This window comes from Hypanus sabinus, chromosome 1 (genome assembly GCF_030144855.1).
Source record: "Hypanus sabinus isolate sHypSab1 chromosome 1, sHypSab1.hap1, whole genome shotgun sequence".
NCBI lineage: Eukaryota > Metazoa > Chordata > Chondrichthyes > Myliobatiformes > Dasyatidae > Hypanus > Hypanus sabinus.
The window spans coordinates 88,116,784-88,140,920 of NC_082706.1; the positions used below are offsets into that span (position 1 = coordinate 88,116,784).

At 42.3% G+C, this 24,137-nt stretch overlaps 1 protein-coding gene across 2 annotated transcripts in view; it reads right to left on the bottom strand.

Annotated features, from left to right (window-relative positions):
* dok6 (docking protein 6) overlaps positions 1-24,137 on the bottom strand; it is a 527,037-nt gene that overhangs the window by 54,188 nt on the left and 448,712 nt on the right. For both annotated transcript variants that reach the window (XM_059971537.1, XM_059971547.1), the window contains one exon: positions 7,237-7,375. In XM_059971537.1, coding sequence (XP_059827520.1) covers positions 7,237-7,375 — 139 coding nt within the window. The remainder of the gene's footprint in view (positions 1-7,236; positions 7,376-24,137) is intronic.

A 24,137-nucleotide genomic window follows, 5' to 3' on the forward strand; every position in this document is an offset into this window, starting at 1 on the left:
AAGTCCAACAGTCCCGGTGGTGGTCAATGCTGCTGCCTGGGGCGCTGGGAGAGGGGTTTGAGGCTGATCCCCCCTCTAGGGGAGGCACTGTTTGGTGAGGCCAAGAGGCTGGGTCAGTGGTGTCCAAGGGCAGATACAGTATCAGTCAATCCCTGTGCAGGATGACTGACTTCCACCGCTTAGACTACTGTATCCGATACACGATGCCAGGGATGTGGTCAAGCACCTCTCCTGGCCCCTTCCAGTGGCTTCCCAGCTTGGGGGATAGTTATTTCTTCCAGGAGGGGCATTAGATACACACTTAGTACCCAACAGTAAAGTCTTGTCCCGGCCGCGGGCATCATAAGCCCGTTTTTGTCGGTCGCTGGCTGCACTATGGTTCTGCCGAGCCGCATCGTGAACAGCCCGCAGGCACCTCCTAAGGTGCTGCAGCTACTCCAACCTGGCCTCCCCCGGAATCTCTGGCTCGGGAGGAGGGCCAAACACCAGATCCACCGGTGTGTGCAGCTCCTGCCCGAACACAAGCACAGCTGGTGTTCTCCTGGTGCTCTCCTCGACTGCTGGGCAGTATGCCCACAATGCCAGGGGAAGGTGGCGACCCCAATTGCACTGGTAACAAGGGTGGTAAGCTGTGTAGCCAGAGTGAGGTCAAAGCGCCCCACCAGCCCGTCACTTTGCAGGTGAAGGGGGCTGGTCTGAGTTTTGGTGATTCCCAGCCACCTGCAGACCTCACCAAACACCTGCCCCTCAAAGTTTCACTCCTGGTCACTGTGGAGTTCTTCAGCGGGACTGAAATGGCACAAGAACTCCTCCACGAGTCTTTCGGCGGTGGTATCATGTACTCCTCCGACCTCTTTGTGAAGTAACCCATGGCCACGAAAACATTGTGGATCCGGGAGTCAGTGTGGAGGAAGGGGCACAGGATGTCCACTCCCACGCACTCTATTGGGGCCCCCACCAGGTACTGCTGCATTGGTGTCCTAGACTGGGGGCACAGCCGCTTCAGGGATGTGCAAGCGTCAACATCTTGCCTGCACTTAGGCCAATATAAGCGTTATTGCAGCTTGCCCAATGTCTTTGCGGCCCCAAAATAGCCGTCAGTCCCCCCCCTACACCAGCTCTCTAAACCCACTGGGTGTCGCTACTGTTGCTGCCTCGAGTGGAGCCAGGGGCAAGCGGCAGTAATCCTGGAGAGCCTCCAGCCACCATGCCAACTGCTCCTTGGGACCGCGGAAGCTCAACAGCCAGGTCAGTGATAATTGGCGAAGCAGGAACCATTGGCCAAAGAGGTGGAGGTCCTGGACCATAGGCAAGAGCTCCTGGTGGGTTCTATCCAATGTGGCTAATGGTGCAGCTGAAGTACGCCACAACGCACTCTCCTTGGTCCCCCTCCTGTGATAGGATGGTGCCGGCATCTGTGTCAACAGTGAAAGGGCATGTTGGATCAGGATAGGCAAACACCGGGTCCTGGGTGAGCACAGCTTGGAGCTGATGGAAGGCAACAACACAGGTTCAGTCTAGGCAAAGGCCCTCCCCTTCTCGGTGAGTTGGTGCGGGGAACTGGCGATGGTAGTGAAGTCCTTACTAAATGGGTGGTAGTATGATGCCAGCCCCAGGAAGCTGTGAACCTTGGCGACATCATGGAGGGTAGGCCATTCCCTGACAGCCGCGGCCTTCTCAGGGTCCATAGCCACTCCTTCTGCACTCACTAAATGCCCCAGGAGCTTCGTCTGGCAGTGCGACAGGCGGCATTTAAAAGGGCTGAGTCACAGGTTTGTCTGGCGGATGGTAGCAAAGACCTCTTCCAGTTTCTGCAGAGCAGCAACGAAAACGGACGTGTGCTCCAGGAGATCGTCCAAGTAGATGACACAGTGCCTCCGCGGACTGTGAGCCGGCATGCTCTCCATCAGTCTCTCCAACGTGGCCGGGGGATTACATAGACCAAACGGCATCATGCGGTAGTGCCACAGCCCTTGACCAACGGTGAAGGCAGTTGTAGGACGGGACTCTGGCGCCAGTTGGCCCTGTCAATAACCACTGTGCAGATCGAGAGAGCTGAACCAGGCTGAACCCGCAACGCAGTCCAGGGCGTTGTCAGCAGGTAGGAATCCTTCTGGGTCTTGGCATTGAGATGATTGCAGTCCACGCAGAACTCCCATGACCCGCCTTTTTTCCTGAGCAACATTGCTGGAGCTGTCCATGGGCTGATGGAGGGCTCAGTGATGCCAGCTGCTGCCATCTCTTTGATCCGCTGCCTGGTGTTTGGTGAGGGCCAGGCGATGGATCAGGAGACTCTGGTGTTGATGTGTTGTTTGACCAGCCCTGAGTGCCTGCCATCCTCGTCCCTGGCTGTGAAGATGTTGATTTGCTGGTCCAAGAGCTCCTTCAACAGCCGCTGCTGGCCCTGGTCCAAACCCTTGCTGCTCCACTGCCAGAGTTCTCACACCGCCAGGGCAGTCCTGCTGGAGGAAGCTGCCGACGTTGTTGCTCTGCGCCACTGCAGTTGCTGATGACGGGCTGCGCTGGAGTGACCGGTGGTGGTTGTTACTGTGCCTGTCTGGTCTGCTTCCTGGAGCTGATCTGCCAGAAAGCCACAGTTTCAGCATGGAGGTAGAGTGTTGTCCCCTACACAACCACCCCCCAGTGGAACAGCAGGTCCAGGCCAGTGAAGCAGGAGTCCCGGATATCAGCTAGCCACACTTCATGTTTATCCCCTCTGTGATGCAGAGCCACATCTTCCCTCTCATCACCGCAATGTTGCCAGCTAGACCGCCGTCATCATCCAGCCATTGAGGTGGGGACGGCCGGTTCACTTTGGGGAGGACACCAGAAAGGGTGATGTTGATGGTTGACCCTGTGTCCACCAATGCGTGGTATCTAAAGCCTTCCACCTCCCATCCATATATAAGCCTTGCTCTTCACCCAAATGGCCTACCCAGGGCGACAATGGAGGGCTTCTGCTAGGGTCTTGAGCACTGCCACCTGATGGATGTACCGGGCTGTGGCAGGGCCAACGCGGTACTAGTCGTACCTGTCTCACGGGCTCCTCCTCGCCAGTTTACTCCTCTGCCACAGTGACACAAGCCCAGGCTCGCAATGTGGAATCCAGCGATGAGGTGATGCCAGGTGAACGTGCTGCCGAAGGTGCTCCGGCGTCAGCACCTTTACAAAGGCGTAGAGGGCAAGTTCTTTCTGGGCCGCAGTTGGGAACGGTGGGGGTAGCCAGGCCGAGCACAGTGGTGCAGATCTGCTGCAAGTGACCTCGGGCTTTCCCCCACGAGGTGCCATCTGCTGCCCGTTTCTTCCCACATTGCTTCCGCCAATGGCCTCTGCTCGAAACGCCACTTCAGCGCCACCACGAGGGCCCTGCAGTCACACTGCTCTGCAGGGCATCCCCCACCAGGGCAAGGTCGGCGGGCCTGCACCCGTTGTGCCACGCAGCAAGTTTGACGTGCCAAGTGAGGCTCCTGGCGGCTGGTACCATCATATCTGGGGAGCTTCAGTGTGGACCTTGTGGTGTGAATTGCTGAGGTTCATTGGCCTCCTCTTGCGCCAGTGGCATCGGAGGTGCCTGCCATGTTGCACGTCCTCCCATGGATGCGGTACTTTGGGTTCTCCGGCGTGAGCCACAAGCGAGGTGGGTGATGTGCTCCACCATGTTCTCCGGGTTCCCTGGGTACCCGGCCCTCCCTCTGGGTTGGTGTCTTGTCTTTGGTAACCCAGTCTGGGGGTGCAAGGGAGGCACACAACTTGGATCCTTGACTTATTCCTCGGGTCTAAGGCACTCCATCCGATGTCGTAGCTGTTCAATCATCAATTTCTAATCCCACTCCTGACACCAATGTGGTGAGCATTCAGACCATGATGACAGATGAACAAAGCTCATTTAACTCAATTGCTATTTTTATTATGATTGGCGTGAAAAAAGACTGGGCACGATGACCTGGAGAGGGAACAGCTCAGCCTCATACAGATGGGGCAGGTGATTATCACACACCATGGTTACAGTCAGGGTGACCCACAAACATGAGTATAACTGTATAACACAAGCTAAAATGTAACAATAAATGATCTTGAACATTCCACTAATGCATTTTAAAACAAGAACAACAAATATCACTGGCCACCAGGAGTGCTGGGACAAGCTCTAAATCACCACTACCCCCCCTCCCACCCCTGGGGCACCACAATATATAAAAAAGAAAATTAAATTAAATACATATTTCAATGCTTCAAAAAAGTAGGAAAATATCGTGAAGTTCTCATGGTTTTATTGCCATTCGGAATTGTGATGATGGAGGGGAAGAAGCTGATCCTGGAACATTGAGTGTGCATCTTCAGGCTCCTGCACTGCCTCCTTATTGTACCACTTATGGTATTTTCAGATATATTCCCCATTGTAATTTATAGTATTGCACGAAACTTTCACCACGGACACTCAATTGCCACTTTATTAGGTATAGGAGTGCGACTGTGTGTGGTTCTCTGCTTCAAGGCTCACCATGCTGTACCTCCAACAATGCTGTTTTGCACACCACTGTAATAATGTTTGGCTATTTGAATTACTGCCGCCTTCCTGTCAGCTTGAGCCAGTCTGGCCATTCTCCTCTGACCTTTCTTATTAACAAGGCATCTTCACCCACAGAACTCTAAGAGACTGTTGTGTGTTGAAATCCCCGGAGATCTGCAGTTTCTGAAATACTCAAACCACCCGATCTGGCACCAACAAACATTCTATGATCAAAGTCATTTAGATCATATTTCTTCCCCATTCTGACATTTGGTTGAACAACAGCTGAATCTCCTGAATATATTTGCATGCTTTTGATTTGCAGCCTTATGGTTGGCTGGTTAGATATTGGCATTAACGTGCAGGTTTACAAGTGTACCTAATAAAGTGGCCACTGAGTGTCTTTCTCATTGTAATTTTTGATGGTGCAAAACAACAAATTTCAGGGCATGTCAGTGATAATCCTGATTTTGATTCCAATTCTTATTCTGATAGATGCCATAACCAAAATGGCTCACATCATATTTCCACAGTACTACTATAAAATAACATCCATATAAAGTCTCTGGTAGGTGGATATTGAAAGAATATCCATTGAGCTCCTGTGAATTATGATATTGTTTGTGTGTCTTTCAATTGAAAGGCTGAAAACACTATATTCATATATCTGACAGTGAATCAGATGTAATTGTTTGAATGGCTTTATTCTGTGTTACTTCAAATATATTGGAAATAAAAGTAAGCAAGATTTCTTTAACTAGACAATTGACGTGTTAAGGTTTCATTATCGCTCTGATAACAAGGCAATGCAATTTTAACTAAATGTCACAGAGAATGAAGACAGACATAGAAGAGATTTCAAAGTTACATTGCATTTTCTCTGCAAGTAATTATGCACCAGTTCCTGTCGCTTGCCATTCTGAGCCGTAGCTTTGAGTTATGGAATCTAGATTCCAAAGTGACGCAACACCCATTTGAAACAGAGGCAGAAAAAGACCAATTATGGAAACAGCTTGCAGGAGATTTATTGGCTCCATCAAGGCTAACACAGGCTTTTGAAATTTAAGCTTTTCTTTCATTTAAATAAAATGTATTCTAGCCAATTTAGTAGAAATAGAATGATGCAGAAACCTCAAAAACTGTGATGGGAATAAACAGTTTTGTCTTACAGTACTGTACACATATAGTGCATACTTTAGGAGAAAAAATTATAGCTCCTGCTAATGATACAAATAGCTGAAATAAGTCAAATTTATTGTTGAAAATAAACTCAAAGATCATTGTTTTTAGTTTATTGTTTCCTATAGTGGGGGAGTCTAGGACCAGAGGGCACAGCCTCAGAATAGAAGGACCTCCTCGTAGAATAGAGATGAAGAGGAATTTCTTTCACCAGGTGGTGGTGAATCTGTGGAATTAATTGCCACAGACCTCTGCAGAAGGCCAAGTCAATGGGTATATTTAAGGCGGAGGCTGATATTTTCTTGAATAGTAAGGCTGTTGTGGGAAGAGGCCACAAAATGGAGGGATAATAAATCAGCCATATTGGAAAGGCAGAGCAGGCTCAATGGGGAGAATAGTCTAATTATGTTCCTATGTTTTTTGGTCTTATGGTTTGAACAATTTTTGATTTTATTCCTTTGGTGTTACCATTCACAGAAGATTCCAAGTCATTTCAAAAGATGGAGAACCATAGAGCTGTCAGGTAATGAAGTAATATGGTAAATCACATGCTGGCAAGCTAGTATATGCTTAATTAGCCAAAACCGGTGGATATATTAAAATGTGTCCATTGAAATGGCTACCTCACCTTTTGTTGTAATTACAGGTTTATAAACTTTCGTATTTCACATTTTGCTGTAATTCGTGGGGAAACATTGGATTTACCTTTCATCTGCTATCAGAAATAGAGATACAAAGAGGATCCAAGACTCTTAACTGTGCTTACATAGTTGGTCAATCTTTAGAGAGAAAGATCAACCAAGAAAAGTGTTTCTTTTTCCACTCTAAAATACACTCAGTGGCCACTTTATTAGGTGCACCTGCACACCTGATCATTAACACAAATATCTAATCAGACAATCATGTGGCAGCAACTCAATGCATAAAAGCATTTACGCGTGGTCAAGAGGTTCAGTTGTTGTTCAGAACAAACATCAGAATGGGGAAGAAATGTGATCTAAATGCATTTGACTGTGGAATGATTGTTCCAGACAGGACTGAATATCTCAGAAACTTCGGGTCTGCTGGGATTTTTTCACACAACAATCTTTAGAGTTTACACAGAATGATGTGATAGTTCTGTAGGCTAAAACAGTGGTGTGCAAAAGAGCATCTCTGAAAGAGTAATATATCGAACCTTTAAGTGGGTGGACTACCGCAGCTGAAGACCACAGCAGGTACTACTACTCTATCTAATAAAGTGGCCACTGAGTGTAGATTATCTTTAGTATTCACGTAGAAAGACTGAAGCTATGATTGCTATGTTGTCTGACTTACCTTAATAAAATTACAGAGCTTTGTGAATGTCCAACAGGACTTCCCAACGCTGATAGATTTTCAGGCTTAACTTCTCAAGCATCGATTCTCCAACTATTATATCCTCCTACTATTATATTAGTGGGCTGCCATACATTTATCCTTAAGTAATTTTGAAAAGCTTCTGTCAAATTTCTTCCAGAAAATGTTCAAGACATAATGAATCCTTTTAAAGTCTGGCTGATACATACCCGTGTTTTTTTCTCCATCTCCAGCATCAGTTGCTCGTGTTGTTCGGCTATGGCCAGAGTTGCTGAATGTACCTTCTGATAGATGTTCTCTCCTTCCCGGGTCTGAAATGTAAACAGTCCCTCTCCCGTGTCACACATTCTGCAAATGACAAACACAATGGATGTCACGGTTTGTGTCTTTGTTCTGGCAATAAACCTAGGCACTATTGAGGCATACACAATCCCTTACCCGAAATCCTTGGGGACAGTTCCAATTCGGAATTCAGAATTTTTTGGATTTGAGAATCCCTCCTTATTGGTTCCGGGACCCCCCCCCCCCCCCCCGCCCCCATGGATACCAAAAAGCACATACGCTCAAGTCTCTTATTTAACCTGTCTCAGTGCGGGTGGACTTTAGGACCTGGCGGATCTCCAGACCTACGCACATCCTCCTGTATACTTTAAATCATCTCGAGATTACTTATAATACCTAATACAATGTAAATGCCATGTAAATAGTTGTTGCACTGTATTGTTTAGGGAATAGAGACTAAAAAAATATTTTATTTCCAACAAAAACATTCAATAAAACATAAAAATATACAGCTTCAAACAAACCGAATCAAACACATAGTAAATGACTTATTGGAATGAACATAGAACGCCACTGTCACTATAAAACTTCAGTAACTTGTCTTTGTTTCTTTAAATTATATACAGTGGTAGTTCCAACACCATATTCTTCAGTAAGATGCTGCACAGACACACCACATCAAGCTTCTGCAATAACTCCACTTTCTGGTTTACTGATAATGATAGATGCTTCCTTCTCTTTTTCTCATTGTTACCCATAAGGGTATCTGCAGCTCTTTTTGACATTTTCACAGTGAAATTAAACACAAAGTCAACAGTGAACACAAAATATCAGCGAACAACAAGTGCACGTGTAACCAGTACGAGCACTGAGCCACAACTGACTTCTGGCGGCCTCTGTTAGTGCTGTCACTTCACACCTGAGTGACGTCAGCTGCTGGCGAAAATAACTTCGGTTTTCCGAGCTTTTCGGATTTCAGAATTTCAGATAAGGGATTGTGGACCTGTATTAATTGTAACTCTAAACATTACAGAGTGGTAGTCATTTGATACTCAATTTCTCATCTCTTTTGCCCATAGCGTGGTGAATCTGTGGAGTTCATTGCCATAGACGGTTGTAGACAAATCATTGGGAATATTTAAGCAGAGGTTGATAGAATCATGGAATAATACAGTGCAGAAACAGGCCTTTCAGCCCATCTGGTATCTGCCAAACTATTAATCTGTCTTGATCCATTGACCTGCATCCAGAGTATAACCCTCCATACCTGACCATCCATGTACCTATCAAAATTTCTCTGAAATGTTGAAATTGACCCTGCATCAAGTTGCACTGGCAGCTCATTTCACCACCCTAAGTGAAGAAATTTCTCTTCACGTTCCTCTGAAACATTTGATCTTTGAACCTTAACCCATGACCTCTAGTTGTTGTCTCACACAACCTCAGTGGAAAAAAGCTTGCTTTCATTTACCCTATAAACACCTCTCATAATTTTGTATACCTCTAACAAATCTCCCCTGAGTCTTCCACATTGAAGGAAATAAAGTCCTAGCCTATTCAATCTTTCCATATAACTCAGTTCCTCAAGTCCCAGCAACATCCTGGTAAATTGTCGCTGCACTTTTTCAATCTTATTTACGTCTTTCCTGTAAGTAGGTGACCAACACCACATACAATACGTCAAATTAGGTCTCACCAATTTCAACAAAACATTTCAACTTCTGTACTCAATACATTGATTTATAAAAGCCAATGTGCCAAAAGATTCTTCATGACACTATCTAATCGTAACATAACTTTCAAGGGATTATGGATCTTTATTCCTCTGTCCCTCTGTTCTACCACACCCCTCAGTACCCTGCTGCACTCCATGTAAGACCTACCCTGGTTGGTCCTCCCAAAGTGCAACACCTCACATTTGTCTGCATTAAGTTCCATCTGCCATTTTTCAGCCCATTTTCTCTGTTGCATTTCCTCAAATCTACAGACTCTGTAGCCATCTGTCGAGTAAATACAGGTGCAAAAAATCCATTTAAGGTATTCCCCATCTCTTTTGGCTCCACACATAGAGTGCCACTCTGATCTCCCAGGGGTTCAATTTTGTCCCTTGCTGTCCTTTTGCACTTAATATAGAAGACCTTAGAATTCTCCTTCAACTTTTCTGCTGGAGCAACTTCATGTCTTCTTTAGCCTTCCTGACTTATTTAAGTGTTTTCTTGCATTTCTTATACTTTTCATTTGCTCATGCTTGCCTATATATGTTATGTACCTCCTTCTTTTTCTTGAGCAGGATCTTGATATCTCTAGAAACCAATGTTCCATAAACCCATTATCTTTGCCTTTTATCCTGACAGGAACATACAAAGGCTCTACTCTCCAAATTTCACATTTGAATGCCTTCCATTTACCAAGTACTGGGTACATTTAATAGAGCTGTTAAGGAGGGTTTAAACTAATTTGGCAGGGGGATGGGAACTGGAGTAATAGGGCTGAGGAAGGGGAAAACAAAAGTAAATCAAAGATAGCCTGCAACAGAGATGATAGAAAGGACAGGCAGGAGCTGAGGTTTAATCTAAGCCAGTGGCATGAGTTACAGGGCAATAGAGGCAATAGTGGTGCAGTTAAAACAGAAAGCAACAAATACTGGACTGAGGGTGTTATATTTGAATGCACCAGCATAAGAAATAAAATGGACAATCTTGAAATTCAGCTACAGATTGGCAAATATGATGTTACGGCCATGTCTGAAACATGGCTAAAGTATAGCTGCCATTGGGAGCTGAATGTCTAAGGATATACAGTATATCGGAAAGATTGGTTAGTAGGCAGAGGGGGTGGGGTGGCTCTGTGTATAAGAAATAATATGAGATCATTTGAAAGAGATGACATAGGATTGGAAAGTGTAGAGTCTCTATGGGTTGAATTAAGAAATGGCAAGGGTAAAAGGACTCTAATGGCAGTTGTATACAGGTCTCCAAACAACAGCCGGGATGTGGATTACAAATTACAGCTGGGGATAGAAAAGGCATATCATAAAGGCAATGTCATGATAATCACTGGGGATTTTACCATGAAAGTGGATTGGGAAAACCAGGTCAGGACTGGATCTCAAGACAGAGAATTTGTAGAATGTCTAAATGATGGCTTTTTAGATTAGCTTGTTGTTGAGCCCACTAATGGATCGGCTGTGCTGGATTGGGTGTTGTGCAATGATCCAGAGGTGATAAGAGAGCTTAAGGTTAAGGAACCCTAATGGAACGGTGATCACAATATGATTGAGCTCACATTGAAATTTGAGAGGGAAAAAATAAAATCTAATGCATCGGTATTTCAGTGGAATAAAGGAAATTACAATGGCATGAGAAGGGAACTGGCCAAAGTTGATGGGACAGGGACATTTGTAGGAAAGATAGCAGAGCAGCAATGGTTGGAGTTTCTGTGAAAAATGAGGGATGTGCAATATTCACGTCGAACCTTGAAGTGAATAGGCAACAGCAGTAAAAGACCATGAACACATACTTTGTAACCACTTTATTTGGTACAGCAAGTACCTCATAATATGGCCACTGAGTGTATGAATCAAAAATGACCTGAAGACGGGCCCTGGCCCAAAATATCAACTGCTTGTTTCTTTCCATGGAAGCTGCCTGACTCCCTGGTGAGTTCCTCCAGCATTTTGTGTGTGTTGCACTCATTCACAGTTGATCAAAGAAATATAATAGAGTCAATGAAAAACTACACTCAAAGACTGATAAGCAACTAATGTGCAAAATAAGATAAACTGCACATACAATATAAAATACTGAGAATGTGAGTTGTAGAATGTGAGAAAGTGAGTCCATAGGTTATGGGATCAGTTCAGATTTGTGGTGAATGAGCTTATTAACTTCAGAAGCCTGTTAGCTGAAGGGTAATAACTGTTCTTTAACCTGGTGTTGTGGGACCAAAGTCTCTTGGACCTCTTGCCCGATGGTAGTAGAGAAAAAAGAGCATGGCCTGGAAGATCTGGATCTTTGATAATGGATGCCACTTTCTTGTGGCAGCACTTCTTATAGATATGCTCAATGGTGAGGAGGGCTTTGCTGGTGATGGACTGGGCTGTAATTTTGTAGAAACACTTCATTGAGTTTGAAGGATTTTGTATTAATAAGGGTATCAAGGTTCAAGAGAAAGGATGGTTGAGAAGGATAATAAATCACCCACAATGGAATAGCAGATAAGACTTGATGGACCGAATGGCCTTATTCTGCTCCAATGTCTTATGGTCCAAAATTATATTGATCTAAATATACTGGCACCATTAATAGAACCTATTCATGCACGTTCCCACCAGGAAAACAGATTGACAAAATCGATAATGGATGCCACTTTCACACAATGCTCCCATTCGTAGATCTGGCACTTAACTAATTTAAAAGAAATAACTGGCACGGTTTTTAAAGGGTGAGATCTGAGCGCTAAGAGCTAAGAAAATAGATGCAATAGAAGCATTTGTTTCTTTAATTATTTTGATATGGTATGCATGAAATCTAGTTCAATTTTTTTCACTAAAAGTTCAGCAGTTCATGAAAAAGTTGCACAGCAGACTTTAGAGCAGTACATTCAAGTAACTGATAGCTGGATTATATTCAGTTACTTCTGTAAATAATATCACAGTATGAAGGCAAAATTATAACAGTTTAGGCTTAAACTGTTGAGTGCATTTCTGCTGTCTGTATTTAATATTTCAATAACATTTGAGAAATATTGTGAATATATTGTTTTATTAAGCATTCTTTGTAGCTTACATAATTCATTAAGAGTTATATGTAAGAGTATGTGAATGGCATGCATTTTTATGCCACTACATTATTGCATGCATCTTCCTAAAGTAAAGAACGAAGAAGGCACATTTATCCCTGGGCTCCCGTGTATTTCTTTTGATCAGTTTCCTGAGTTGCTGAAGCATAACAGTGACAAGTCAGTCTCAAATGAACCCGAGATGACTACCCACCTGTTGTAGTGCAGCACGTTTATTTCATCAAAAGGGAGAGAGGGAGGCGTTTAAGTTTAAAAAAAAATGTAGTGTATTTTTTATTTTGGAAGGAGGATAAAGATGGTCAAGTTTAAACAAAAGACAGAAAAAGCATGAAATTCACGGGTTCATAAAGAGCGAGCACTGGATGATAATGTTTTAAAAAAAGCAGAAATGTGTGGCTACATTGGAAATATAAAGACATTAGATTGCACAACACATAATTGAGCAGATTAAGCAATATTTTGAAAAAGTGAGATGGCCAGTGCAAAACGAGTGCTGGTTTTTCTGCGGGTTGTAGCTGGAAAAGCATACAATTTGCTTGGAAGTTTGACTGTCCCAACCCAACCAGTGCTTTGTTGATATCATGAAAGCAATGCAGGAACACTCTGAATGAAAACTATTGTTGATTGCAGAATACTTCAGGTTTCATAAGTGGCATCAAAAGTAAGAGGAGCCCATTTTAGTGTATATGGCTGAATTGTAGACATTGTCTGATCTATGTCAGCTTTGTGATGGGCTTAGTGATGCAGAGAGATTGTTTAGTTTATGGAATACAAAGAAAAATTCAAAAACAGCTGGAGAACATCGTACATTTATAAGAGCAGTTGAAATCACTGTATCAAAGGAAACAGCAGCCAGAAACACAATGGAGTTGCAGTCAAGAACTAAAATGAGCACGAACAAAATGGCAATATTAAATAAAAACCTGCCTGGTCAAACAAATTGTGTTACCATAATGGCAGGGGCTTACATACACCAGACTAATGCAGATTTAAAGGCAAAACTTGCAAAAAATGCAACAAAGTAGGACACATACAAACTGTAAAAATAAATGAACTGCACAGAGAAAGGAAAAAGATAAAATGTCAAGTTACAGTTGCAAAAGCATATCAAGTGTGAAATAGTGATTAATGAAAATGCCACATCCAAGTTTTGCAAAACTCATCTGGTTCCTTGTAGTATCCTTGATAAAGTAGCCTGAGTGGAGGCTGAAGGAATTCTTTCCAAGGTTGAGTGGAGCCATGGCAATATCAGTGCTCCCAGTAGCCTAGAAGATAGGGCCTGTCAGGATCTCTGGTGATTTTAAGGTCAGCATCAATCCAGCACTGAAACAACACACTACGAGCAATATCAGCAGAACACACTAAACTAACCCTGAACCAGAAGATTGTTACTTTTCTTGCATATTGCAAAAAGCCAACAACCAATGACTCATCAGCTACACTGTTCTTAGGTTGTCCCTTGCACTCAAGCTTGGATCTGCTCAAACCCAATATCAAAAGGAGTATGCAGGGCAAACATCAGAGACAAATTGAGGACTCCTCGAACAAGGAGGTTTGATGCTTCATTCCTGGGGAAGGGCTAGAGGTGATCAAAAGTGGGCACTTGGAAAAATTAAGGACAGAACTGGACCACCTTTCTGCGCAGTGGAGATAGTATCTGGAGATGACGCATTGATCAGTTTGAGGAGAACAGAGTCAATTGTTAGTGAAGAAAGTTGTCCAAAGTGGTCAGAACCACTTCTTGCAGTCCCAGAATCAACTCCTATAGCCGCATTGGAGGACGCCCCAGAACCCAAGTTTGTTTCACAGCCTGCTAAGTCTCATCTGCCTATCAATGTATTTAATATTTCAGTAATATTTGAGTAATCTTGTGAATATATTGCTTAATTAAGCATTCTTTGTTCTTTACATAATTCAATATGGGTTATTTGTAAAAGTCTGTGAATGGCATACGTCATTACACCATCACATTGTAAGTGCATGCTTCACCGAAATAAAAACGAAGAATAGACATGTTATCCCCAGCACTATGTTTTTCATTCAATTAGTTTTATGTTTTGGAGATACAAAACATAACACTATGCTATTATCACCAGAACTACTTTGAAATTTTTAGTGTAAAAAGATAGTTTAATATAGGATAGTAACTACAGTATGCTTGTTTATTAAATATAAATTATAGCTGCACATGAGATAATGTCTGTACATATAATTCAACATAGATGTGTAGTTTAACACGCTCAGGGTGCCTCTTAAAAATACTCATTAAAATGATTGACACCTCTAGTCTCAACCAACTATTATAGATTCGACCATTATAAGAATATTACTCAGCTAATACAACCTAAGGTGACTTTCATCCATACAGCAAAAAATAGGCCAGGCTTATAGCTGCAAGGAGCATGTGCATGTGATACCTCATGGAGAGGTACCTTATAGAAGGAGACCTTGGACATAATTAACAAAGCATAATTAATATATAGAGAGTTTCCCCAATATTTATTTTAAGGAGCATCATTACTTTTTGAGCAAAGCCCTTGGAGCTTACAAAAAATAACATGATACTAATAGGCTGGGTAGAGTGAGTAGTGTGATCACATGAGTATGATGCCCTCCTAAGGGGCTGCCTATTGGTGAGTCCTCTGTTGGCTTTAGAGGCCAATCGAGGATCCACATATTTTAACTTAGTGTGGTCAAGACCTGCCATAGGGAATCCCAGTTGTGTATAGAATAGACAGCAGGCTTTTCAACCTCTAACCAGTTCGCAGCCAAGAACAAGGTTAGTGCCACTTTTATGATGGAGCTTCAATATGCAGGTGACAACACCATCACAGTACTCTTAAGAGGACCTCCAATGTATCCTGAATATCTTTGCCAAGGCATATAGGGCCTTGGGCCTTGTCTTGAATAAGCCAGGTAAAGAGACAGTTTAAATATGATTACAAAATGGGCTCAGACACCAAACAAAAATTAATCAGAAGCCCAAATTGATTGGAAGGGAACACTAGCAGGGATGATGGCAGAGCAGCATTGGCTGGAGTTTCTGGGAGCAATTTTGAAGGAATAGGATAGATACATCACATTAAAAAAGAAGTATTCTAAAGGAAGATTGGCACAAGTGTGGCTGACAAGAGAAGTCAAAGCCAACATAAAAGGAGAGGGCATATAATAGAGCAAGAATTAGTGGGAAATTAGATTACTTTTCAAAACCAGCAGAAGACAACTAAAAAAGTCATAAAGAAGGAAAAGATGGAATACACAGATAAGCTAGCCAGTAATATGAATGAGGATTCCAAAATATTCTTCAGTGTAAAAGAAAGGTGAAGAGTAGATATTGGACTGCTGGAAAATGAAGCTGGACATATAGTAATGGGGGACAAGGAAATGGTAGATGAACTGAATAAGTATTTTGCATCAGTTATCACTGTGGAAGACACTAGCAGTATGTCCAAAGTTCAAGAGTGTCAGGGGGCAGAAGTGAATGAATTAGCCATTACTAGGTAGAAGGTGCTTGGGAAACTGAAAGATAAATCACTAAAATTAGAAGTTAGATAAATCACTTGGACCAGATGGTGTACACCCCAGGCTTCAAATAGAGGTGGATGAAGAGATTGTGGAGGCATAAGTAATGGTGGTGAATATTGGTAGCTTGTGTTGAAGTGTTTGATGTGCTCTCTGAGCTTGGCGATTAGCTTGCAGACATTTCATCACTGTCGAGGTGACATCCTCGGTATGCAGTTGTTGGTGTCTCTCTCTGGGTGTTCTTGTGTTCACATAGACCCCAATTTGCTTGCCTCAGTCCTGATTGGCTACCCTTTCAGTTGACCATCGAATTCTATTGGCTCATGTTTCTTTGGCTCTTAGAGGTTCGTAGATGGTGTCTATTTTGATATATTTGTTTCCAGAGTTATCAGAAGAGAACTACACTACTAAAAATTCTCATGCCTACTTTGAGTTTGCCTGTGTCAGAAACTCCACAGATCCCAGTTAAAGTAGTGTCCTCCTGGTCTTCATGTGCCAAGATCAGCGACAGTGGATCTTGACTCCGTATCGCCAGATCATGTTCCCATAAATGAGTTGGGAGTTTACGTTCTTGTTGCAGTTCTTGTTGCAGTCTCCACAGGTGATCCTGTGCACTGTGTTGCTTTTGTTGGCAAATGTGAAGCAGGCACAAGAATTTTTAAAAGCATGGTTTTCTTCTGATAATTCTGTAAACAAACATATCGAAATAGGTGCCATCTACGAACCCCCAAGAGCCAGAGAAAAGCAAGCCATTTGAGCTCAAAGGTCAACTGAAGGGATAGCCAATCAGGACAGGGCCAAGCAAATGAGGGTCTATATAAATGCAAGCACTTCCAGAGAGACACATCAACAACTGTACTCTGAGGATGTCACCATGACTGGTGAAGAAACATCTGCAAGCTAATTGCCAAGCTCGACGAACACCACAGGATCAAATCTATTAGTAATTATTTTTCAAGAATCAATCAATTCTGGCATGGTTCTGGAGGTGTGGAAAATTGCAAATGGCACTCTACTCTTCAAGAAAGGAGAGAGGCATAAGAAAGAAAATTATAGGCCAGTTAGTCTGACATCAGTAGCTGGGGAAATGTTGGAGTTGATAGTTAAGAATGGGGTTTCAGGGTACTTGGAGGCACATGATAAAAAAGGCTGAAGTCAGCATGGTTTCCTTAAGGGAAAATCTTTCCTGTCAAATCTGTTGGAATTCTTTGAAGAAATAGGAAGCAAGATAGACAAAGGAGAATCGATGGATGTTGTGTACTTGGATTTTCTCTCAACTTAGCTAGAGCATAAGCTGAGATTTGCATGCTCTAAACTCTAGTGGGGTGCTGAGGGAAAATATGACCTAGGTAACAGCTGAGATGTCAACATGTATCAGTGAGTTATCATCTGAGAAGGATGGCTTTGAAGAACGATGGAAGAACGTGAAAGAAATTGATTAACATATAATTAACTGGATTACTGATGGCTGGGAACAAAGCAGGGGAAGGGAACTAAAAGGGGAACAGATAGCACTGTAACATAGCAGTAAGTGCAATCACTTTTTAGGTTAAGATTAAAGAGTAGTGGGCATGCTATGTTGGTGCTGTAAGTGCATCAACACTTGCCGGCTGCCTTTAGCACACGGATGGACTATGTTGGTGGTTGGTGCAAAACAAAGAATCTCACTGTATGTTTTGATATTTTGATGTGTATGTGGCAAATACAGCTCATCTTTCTAAATGTAAATGTTCAGTTAGTAACAGATATAGTTATTCAAATTAGTCTTGGTTAAATAAGGAAACGTTTCACTGGCAATATGAGCACACAATAGGAAATATCTTTTTTTGATGCCATCAATAAGTGAGCTCAATATGTAATGATGCACTACAAGATCTGCTGAGACCATTGCTGTGGTATTGTTCCAAAGGTTGTTTGGGTTCACAGCTGAACAGTGACACCACATGATTGAGAGGTGATGATGGCACCACCAGTCAATTATATCCACCATTGGATTATATTTGTAGGGGCAGGAAATGAAGTGGTCTTCTCAGCCTCACAAAGCTGAAACGATTACAAAAAGGGTAGTTTTAAATTGAGCTTATTAATGGCTTCTTAAAGATTGCTGGCTCAGACATTTCATGTCAGGACCAGAATGTGTGCTAAATGCACTAAAGCCTCTTAGAACTTTGATTAAAGTACATGGAGAAGGCTTCAGCCTGAAACCAGTGGGGAGCACCATCTGCATTTTGTATACACTAGAGGCCCTGCAGACGCTGGAGATCCAGAGCAACACACAGATTTGCTAGAGGTCAGGCATCATCTACGGAGGGGAATAGCTGGTCGGCATTACGGGCTAAGACCCTTCATCAGGAAGCTGCATTCTGCAACCTGTTTGTAATGAGCTCATCTGGGTCTTGGGTGACTTTTAAGGGCAGACCCTTTTTTTCTGAATTACTTATTTACCTGGCACTTCATTTTCCAAGAGAAAGAAGATACTGATCACTTTATAACATGGGCAGAGAATGCCAGATGGAACTTGATCTTGGTAGGTGTAAAGCAATGCACTTTGAAGGGACCAATAACAGTAGAAATTACACAATGAATGGTACTGCCTACAGAGTATTGATGAAGAAAAAGAGAGAGGGGACTCAATGTTTCAAAAGTAAATTTATTATCAAAGTACTGTATGTCACCATATGCTATCCTGAGATTCATTTTCTTGCACGCATTCACAAGAAAATAAAAAAAATAGAATTTATGAAAAACTACATATAAACTGAAAACTACCTATAGACTGAAAAACACGCAATGTGCAAAAGAAGAAAAATCATGTAAATAATAAAAATAAATAAACAAATAATACTGAGGACATGAGTTGTAGAGTCCTTGAAAGTGAGCCCATAGGTTGTATAGAAAATTCAGCATTGAGGTGAGTGAACTTATCCACGAGCCTGACAGGTGTGGGGTAATAACTGTTCCTGAACCAGGTGAGACCTAAGACTCGTGTACCTCCTATCAAAGGGTAGTAGTGAGAAAAAAGCATGGCCTGGATAGTGAGACTCTCCGAAGGTGGACGGACGTTGCTTTTTTTGGGCAGCGTTCCTTGTAGATGTGCTCAATGGTGGGGAGGGCTTTTTCTCTGATGGACTGGGCTGTGTCCATCACTTTCTGTAGACTTTCCTGTCATTGCAATTGGTGTTTCCATACCAGGCCATGATGCAAATGGTTAGGTACTCTTTACTGTGCATCTAAAGACGTTTCAGATGAAATGCAGAATCTTCATAAACTTCTTTAAAAAGTAGGGGTACTGCTGCACCGGCTTTGTGATGATACTTATGTGTTGGTCCAAGGACAGATCCTCTGATATCATAATGCATTCTTTGTGCATGTCCAGAGAGTCCTAGGCTTGAAACTGGCAGCAGAGATGATGAAGATGACAAACAGAATTATTCATCTAATTAGCCAAGGCCAAGAATAGTAAGAGCATAGACTTTATGGTTCATCTTGTAAATCATCTGCAACTGGAACACCGTGTACAATTCTGGTTGACACACGATAGGAAGTACATGATAGAACTAGAGAGGGTGCATGCAGTGTAGAATGACTGGAACATTGTCCTGGATGGAGCCTTTCTGTTATGAGAAAATATTAGATAGGTTGGATCTGTTTTCAGTGAAGTGAGGAGGCCTAGAGACATTTCATGTGCTTGATAAAGGTACATAAAATTAGAAGAGGCATAGGTAGAATCAATGGTAAGATTTTTTCCCCTTAGCAAAGATGTGTAATGGAGGAACGATAAATGGGTGTGTGGAATGCCCTGCCAGGGGTGGTGGTAGAGGTTGATATATTAGGGACAATTTAGAAATAGGCACTTGAATGACGGAAAAGTGGAGGGAGGGGTTGGATTGATCTTAGAGTAGGTTAAAAGGTTGGTGCAATATCATGGGCCAAAGGGTTAGGCTGTATTATGCTACAAGTTCTATCTTCCATGTTCATGTTAAAACTAGAAGATATAGGCTTAAGGTAAGGGGGAAAGGTTTAGTAGAGATCAAAGGAAAAACTATTTCACCTCAGTGTTAGTTGGAGCTTGAAACACATTGGGCAATGAAGGCAAATATTATTATAGCATTTAAAAAGTGTTTAGGTATCTTCTAAACACTTAAAACAGTTTGTTGTCTTCTGCACTCTGATTGAATGCCCTAGTTGGGCGATGTATCATTGATTCTATTATAGTTACTATTTTATAGATTTGTTGAATATGCCCATAAGAAAAGGAATCTCACGGCTGTATATGGTGACATATTTGTACTCTGATAATAAAATTTACTTTGAACTTTGAACTTGGAGATGAGCAGCTGAACTGCCAACTCATAGGATATGGACCAAATGTTGGCAAATAGCATTAGTACAGATAGGCAGGTACTTGATGATCTGTGCTGACATGGTAGTCTTGTGGAATTGTTTGTGTTGTATGACCCGTAAGACCATAAAATACAGGAGCAGAAGTAGGCCATTCAGCCCATCGAGTCTGCTTCACCATTCAATCATGGGCTGATCCAATTCTGCCAGTCATCCCCACTCCCTTGCCTTCTCCCCATACCCTGTGATGCCCTGGCTAATCAAGAACCTATCTATCTCTGCCTTAAGTACACCCAATGACTTGGATCCACAGCCGCTTGTGGCAACAAGTTCCACAGATTTACCACCCTCTGACTAAAATAATTTTCCCACATCTCTGTTCTAAATGGACGTCCTTCAATCCTGAAGTCATGCCCTCTTGTCCTAGACTCTGCTACCACAGGAAATAACTTTGCCATATCTAATCTGTTCAGGCCTTTTAACATTCAGAGTATTTCTGTGAGATCTCCCCTTATTCTCCTGAACTCCAGGGAATACAGCCCAAGAGCTTCCAGACGTTCCTCATATGGTGACCCTTTCATTCCTGGGATTATTTTTGTGAATCCTCTCTGAACCCTCTCCAATGTCAGTATATCCATGAGATACCCCATAAGAAACAGTGAGTTGGCCAGATGAACATTTTCTGACATGTAACTTATCTCTTTGAAACTTCTAATCTTTAAATGTCCAACACAAACAGAAAATATCTTTTGTTGCTTTCCTATTATATTTCAGATCTACAAGCTGATCTCTATTGAGCTAATTTTTCACTCAGATTCATATTTTAGTAATTCTTCCGTGCAGTTTGGCACAGACTAATTTATAATAAAGAAAGGAACTTTACTGATTATATTAGAAATAACTTCTCTGCGTCATGTGCTTCAGTGGATTTAACAACCTGGAGCAAAGTGGAATGAATATGTCAGGTCTGATCTTGCAAAGGCAATAGATACCTTAAAATAGCATTGCTATCTACAACCCTGTACAGAGTCCAACTTCCATCATTTTTGTTGACTGTTAAAACCTTAAGAAAAATAGGAGCAGAATTAGGCAATTCAGCTCATTGAGTCTGCTCCGCTACTCCTTCATGGCTGATTTATTATCCTTCTCAACCCCTTATTCCTGCTTTCTCCCCGTAACCTTTGGTACCCTTACTAATCAAGAACTTATCAACCTGTGCTTTAAATATACCCAGTGACTTGGCCTGCACAGCTGTCTGTAGCAATGAATTCACCACCCTCTGGCTAAAGAAATCCCTCCTCACCTCTGTACTAAAGGGACACCCTTGTATTCTGAGGCTGTGCCCTCCGGACTTAAACTACTTCACAATGGGAAACGTTCTCTCCACATTCACTCCTTCAGTGAAATCTTGAGATTCTTTACAAGACTGTCCAAATTGGAATGAATCTAACAAGAGACCCATTTCTGAATAAAAAATAAATTATGTAACACCGAAAGGACTAAAAGACCATTACTAGAGGTCAATAGACCACCCATGTTCCATCCAATCAACACTGATGTGGGGTGGGGGTTAAGTCACCACATTTTGGACAAGCACCTAAGTTTTACATTCACTCCACTGTGCTTACATTCATAAGAGATTGAATAGAAACAAGGTAAACAGAACTGGCAGTTTACTTACAGTTCTGTCCACAATGGTTGGAAAAGCAGTAATTACTTCTGAGTACAATGAGTTTTTGTTTACTCTTCTGCCTAATGCATTTTCAGCTATGTTTAATCATTTGTCTCATATTAATGAAAATAATAGCTAGTGGAAGATAAACAAAAATCCTGCACGAATGTCAGAGTGTAGGTGGCAGTCCAAGAATGGATCGGTTTTTTTATTCTTTCAAGCGAATTTGATAAGAGTCACCGAGTCATAGTGCAACACAACACAGAAACAGGCCCCTCAGCCCATCTAGTCCGTGACAACCTATTATTCTGCCTGGTTGTATCAACCCCCACTTAGGCTCATCCTTCCCATCCATGCAATTATAAAAATTTCTCTTAAATGTTAAAATCAAACCAACTTCCACCACTTCCACTGGCAGCTTGTTCCACTTTCACACCACCCTATCGGCAAAAAATTTGCTCTTTAATTTCTCTTGTTTATTTCCACTTAAACTATGACCCCTAATCTTCATGTCATCTGCAAATTTTCTGATCCAGTTTACTGCATTAACATCCAGATCACTGATATAGATGGCAAGCAACAACTGACACAGCACCAATCCTGTGGGACACCACTAGTCATAGACCTCCAGTCAGCGAGGCAACCATCTACTACCGCTCTCTGGCTTCTCCCATGAAAACAATATTGAATCCAATTTACTACTTCATCTTGAAAGCCAAGCAATTGAACCTTCTTGATCAACCGCCCATGCTGGACGTTGTCAAAGGCCTTGCTAAAGTCCATGTAGACAACATTCACTGTCTTTCCTTCATTAACTTCCTTGGAACCTCCTTGAAAAATACTGTAAGTTTAGTTAGGTACACCCTGCCACGCACAAAACCATGTTGACTACATGCAGTCAGGCACTGAATATCCAGATTCTTATATATCCTGTTCCTCAGACTGTCTTCCAGTAACTTACCCACTACTGACATCAGGCTTACCAACCTATAATTAACTGGCTTGTTCTTAGAGCCTTTCTTGAACAACAGCACAACATAGTTGTCCTCCAGTCCTCTGACACCTCACTCATGGCCCACGCAGTTTCTGTACTAGCCTCCCATAAGGTCCAAGGGGACACCTTATTAGGCACTGGGGACTTATCCACTGCAGTTTGTCTCTAGACAGCAACCACCTTCTTTTCTGCAATATTGATACAGCCTGCGGTTTCACTACTAATTCTATAGACTTCATGTTGGTCTCCCAAGTAAATACAAATGCAAAAAATTCACTTTAAAACCTTTTCCACATCTTTTGGCTCCATACATTGATGACCAGGCTGATCTTCAAGTGGACTGAGTATGTGCCTTGCTATCCTTTTGCACTTAACATATCTGTAGAGGCCCTTGGGATTCGCCTTCACCTTGTCTGCAAGAGCAACCTCATGCCTTCTCATAGCCCTCTAAAAAGATCTCTTACAATTCTTGTACTCCTCAAGTACCTCATTTGTTCTTTGTTGTCTATACCTGTTATGCACCTCCGTTTTCTTTAACAGTGCCTCAATATCCTTTGAAAAACAAGGTTCCATAAACCCATTAGCCCTTTTCTTTTACTTTATAATGAATATACAAACTCTGTACTTCCAACGTTCCACCTTTGAGGGCCTCCCACTTACCAAGCATCCCTTTGCCAGAAAACAATCTATCCCAATCCACATCTGCCAGATCCTTTCTGATGCCATTAAAATTGGCCTTTCTCCAATTTAGGATCACAACCCTGGGACCTTTCTTATCCTTCTTTAAATTATTTTGAAACTAATGGAATTATGATCACTAGATCCAATATCTTTCCTTACACACTCCTACCTGATTATTTCATTCCCTAATAAGAAATCTAGTATCACACTCTCTCCATTTGGGATCTGTTTATATTAAGGAAACAATCTTGACAAAGTCCCAGTCAGTATGGGAGTCCCAGTCAATATGAGGAAAGTTAAACTCACATATTATCACAAGCTTGTTTTTCTTGCAATTGTCTGCTACCTCTGCAAATTTGTTTCTCTAAATCCCGCTGACTATTGGGAGATTTATAATACAATCCCATTAATGTGGCTATCCCTTTCTTTGTAGATGAGCCCTTCAGTCTGTCCTGTTTGAGCACTGCTGTGACATTTTCCTTGATGAGTAATGCCACCCTTCCCTCTTTAATCCCTCCTACTCTATCATGCCTAAAGCAGCGGAACCCAGAACACTCAGCTGCCAGTTCGGCCCCTCTGGTAACCAAGTTCCAATAATGGCTACAATATCATAATCCCAAGTGCTGTTCCATGCACTAGGATCATCTGCCTTACCTACAATACTCCTGTATAAAATAGACATAAGTCAGAACAGTAGTCCCACCATGACAGACTTTTCAGTTCCTGTCTTTGTATGTAGGTTTAACATCTAGTTTCCTCACAACCACACCACTATCTGATCTGGCACTCTGTTCTCATCCCCCTGTAACTCAGCTTTC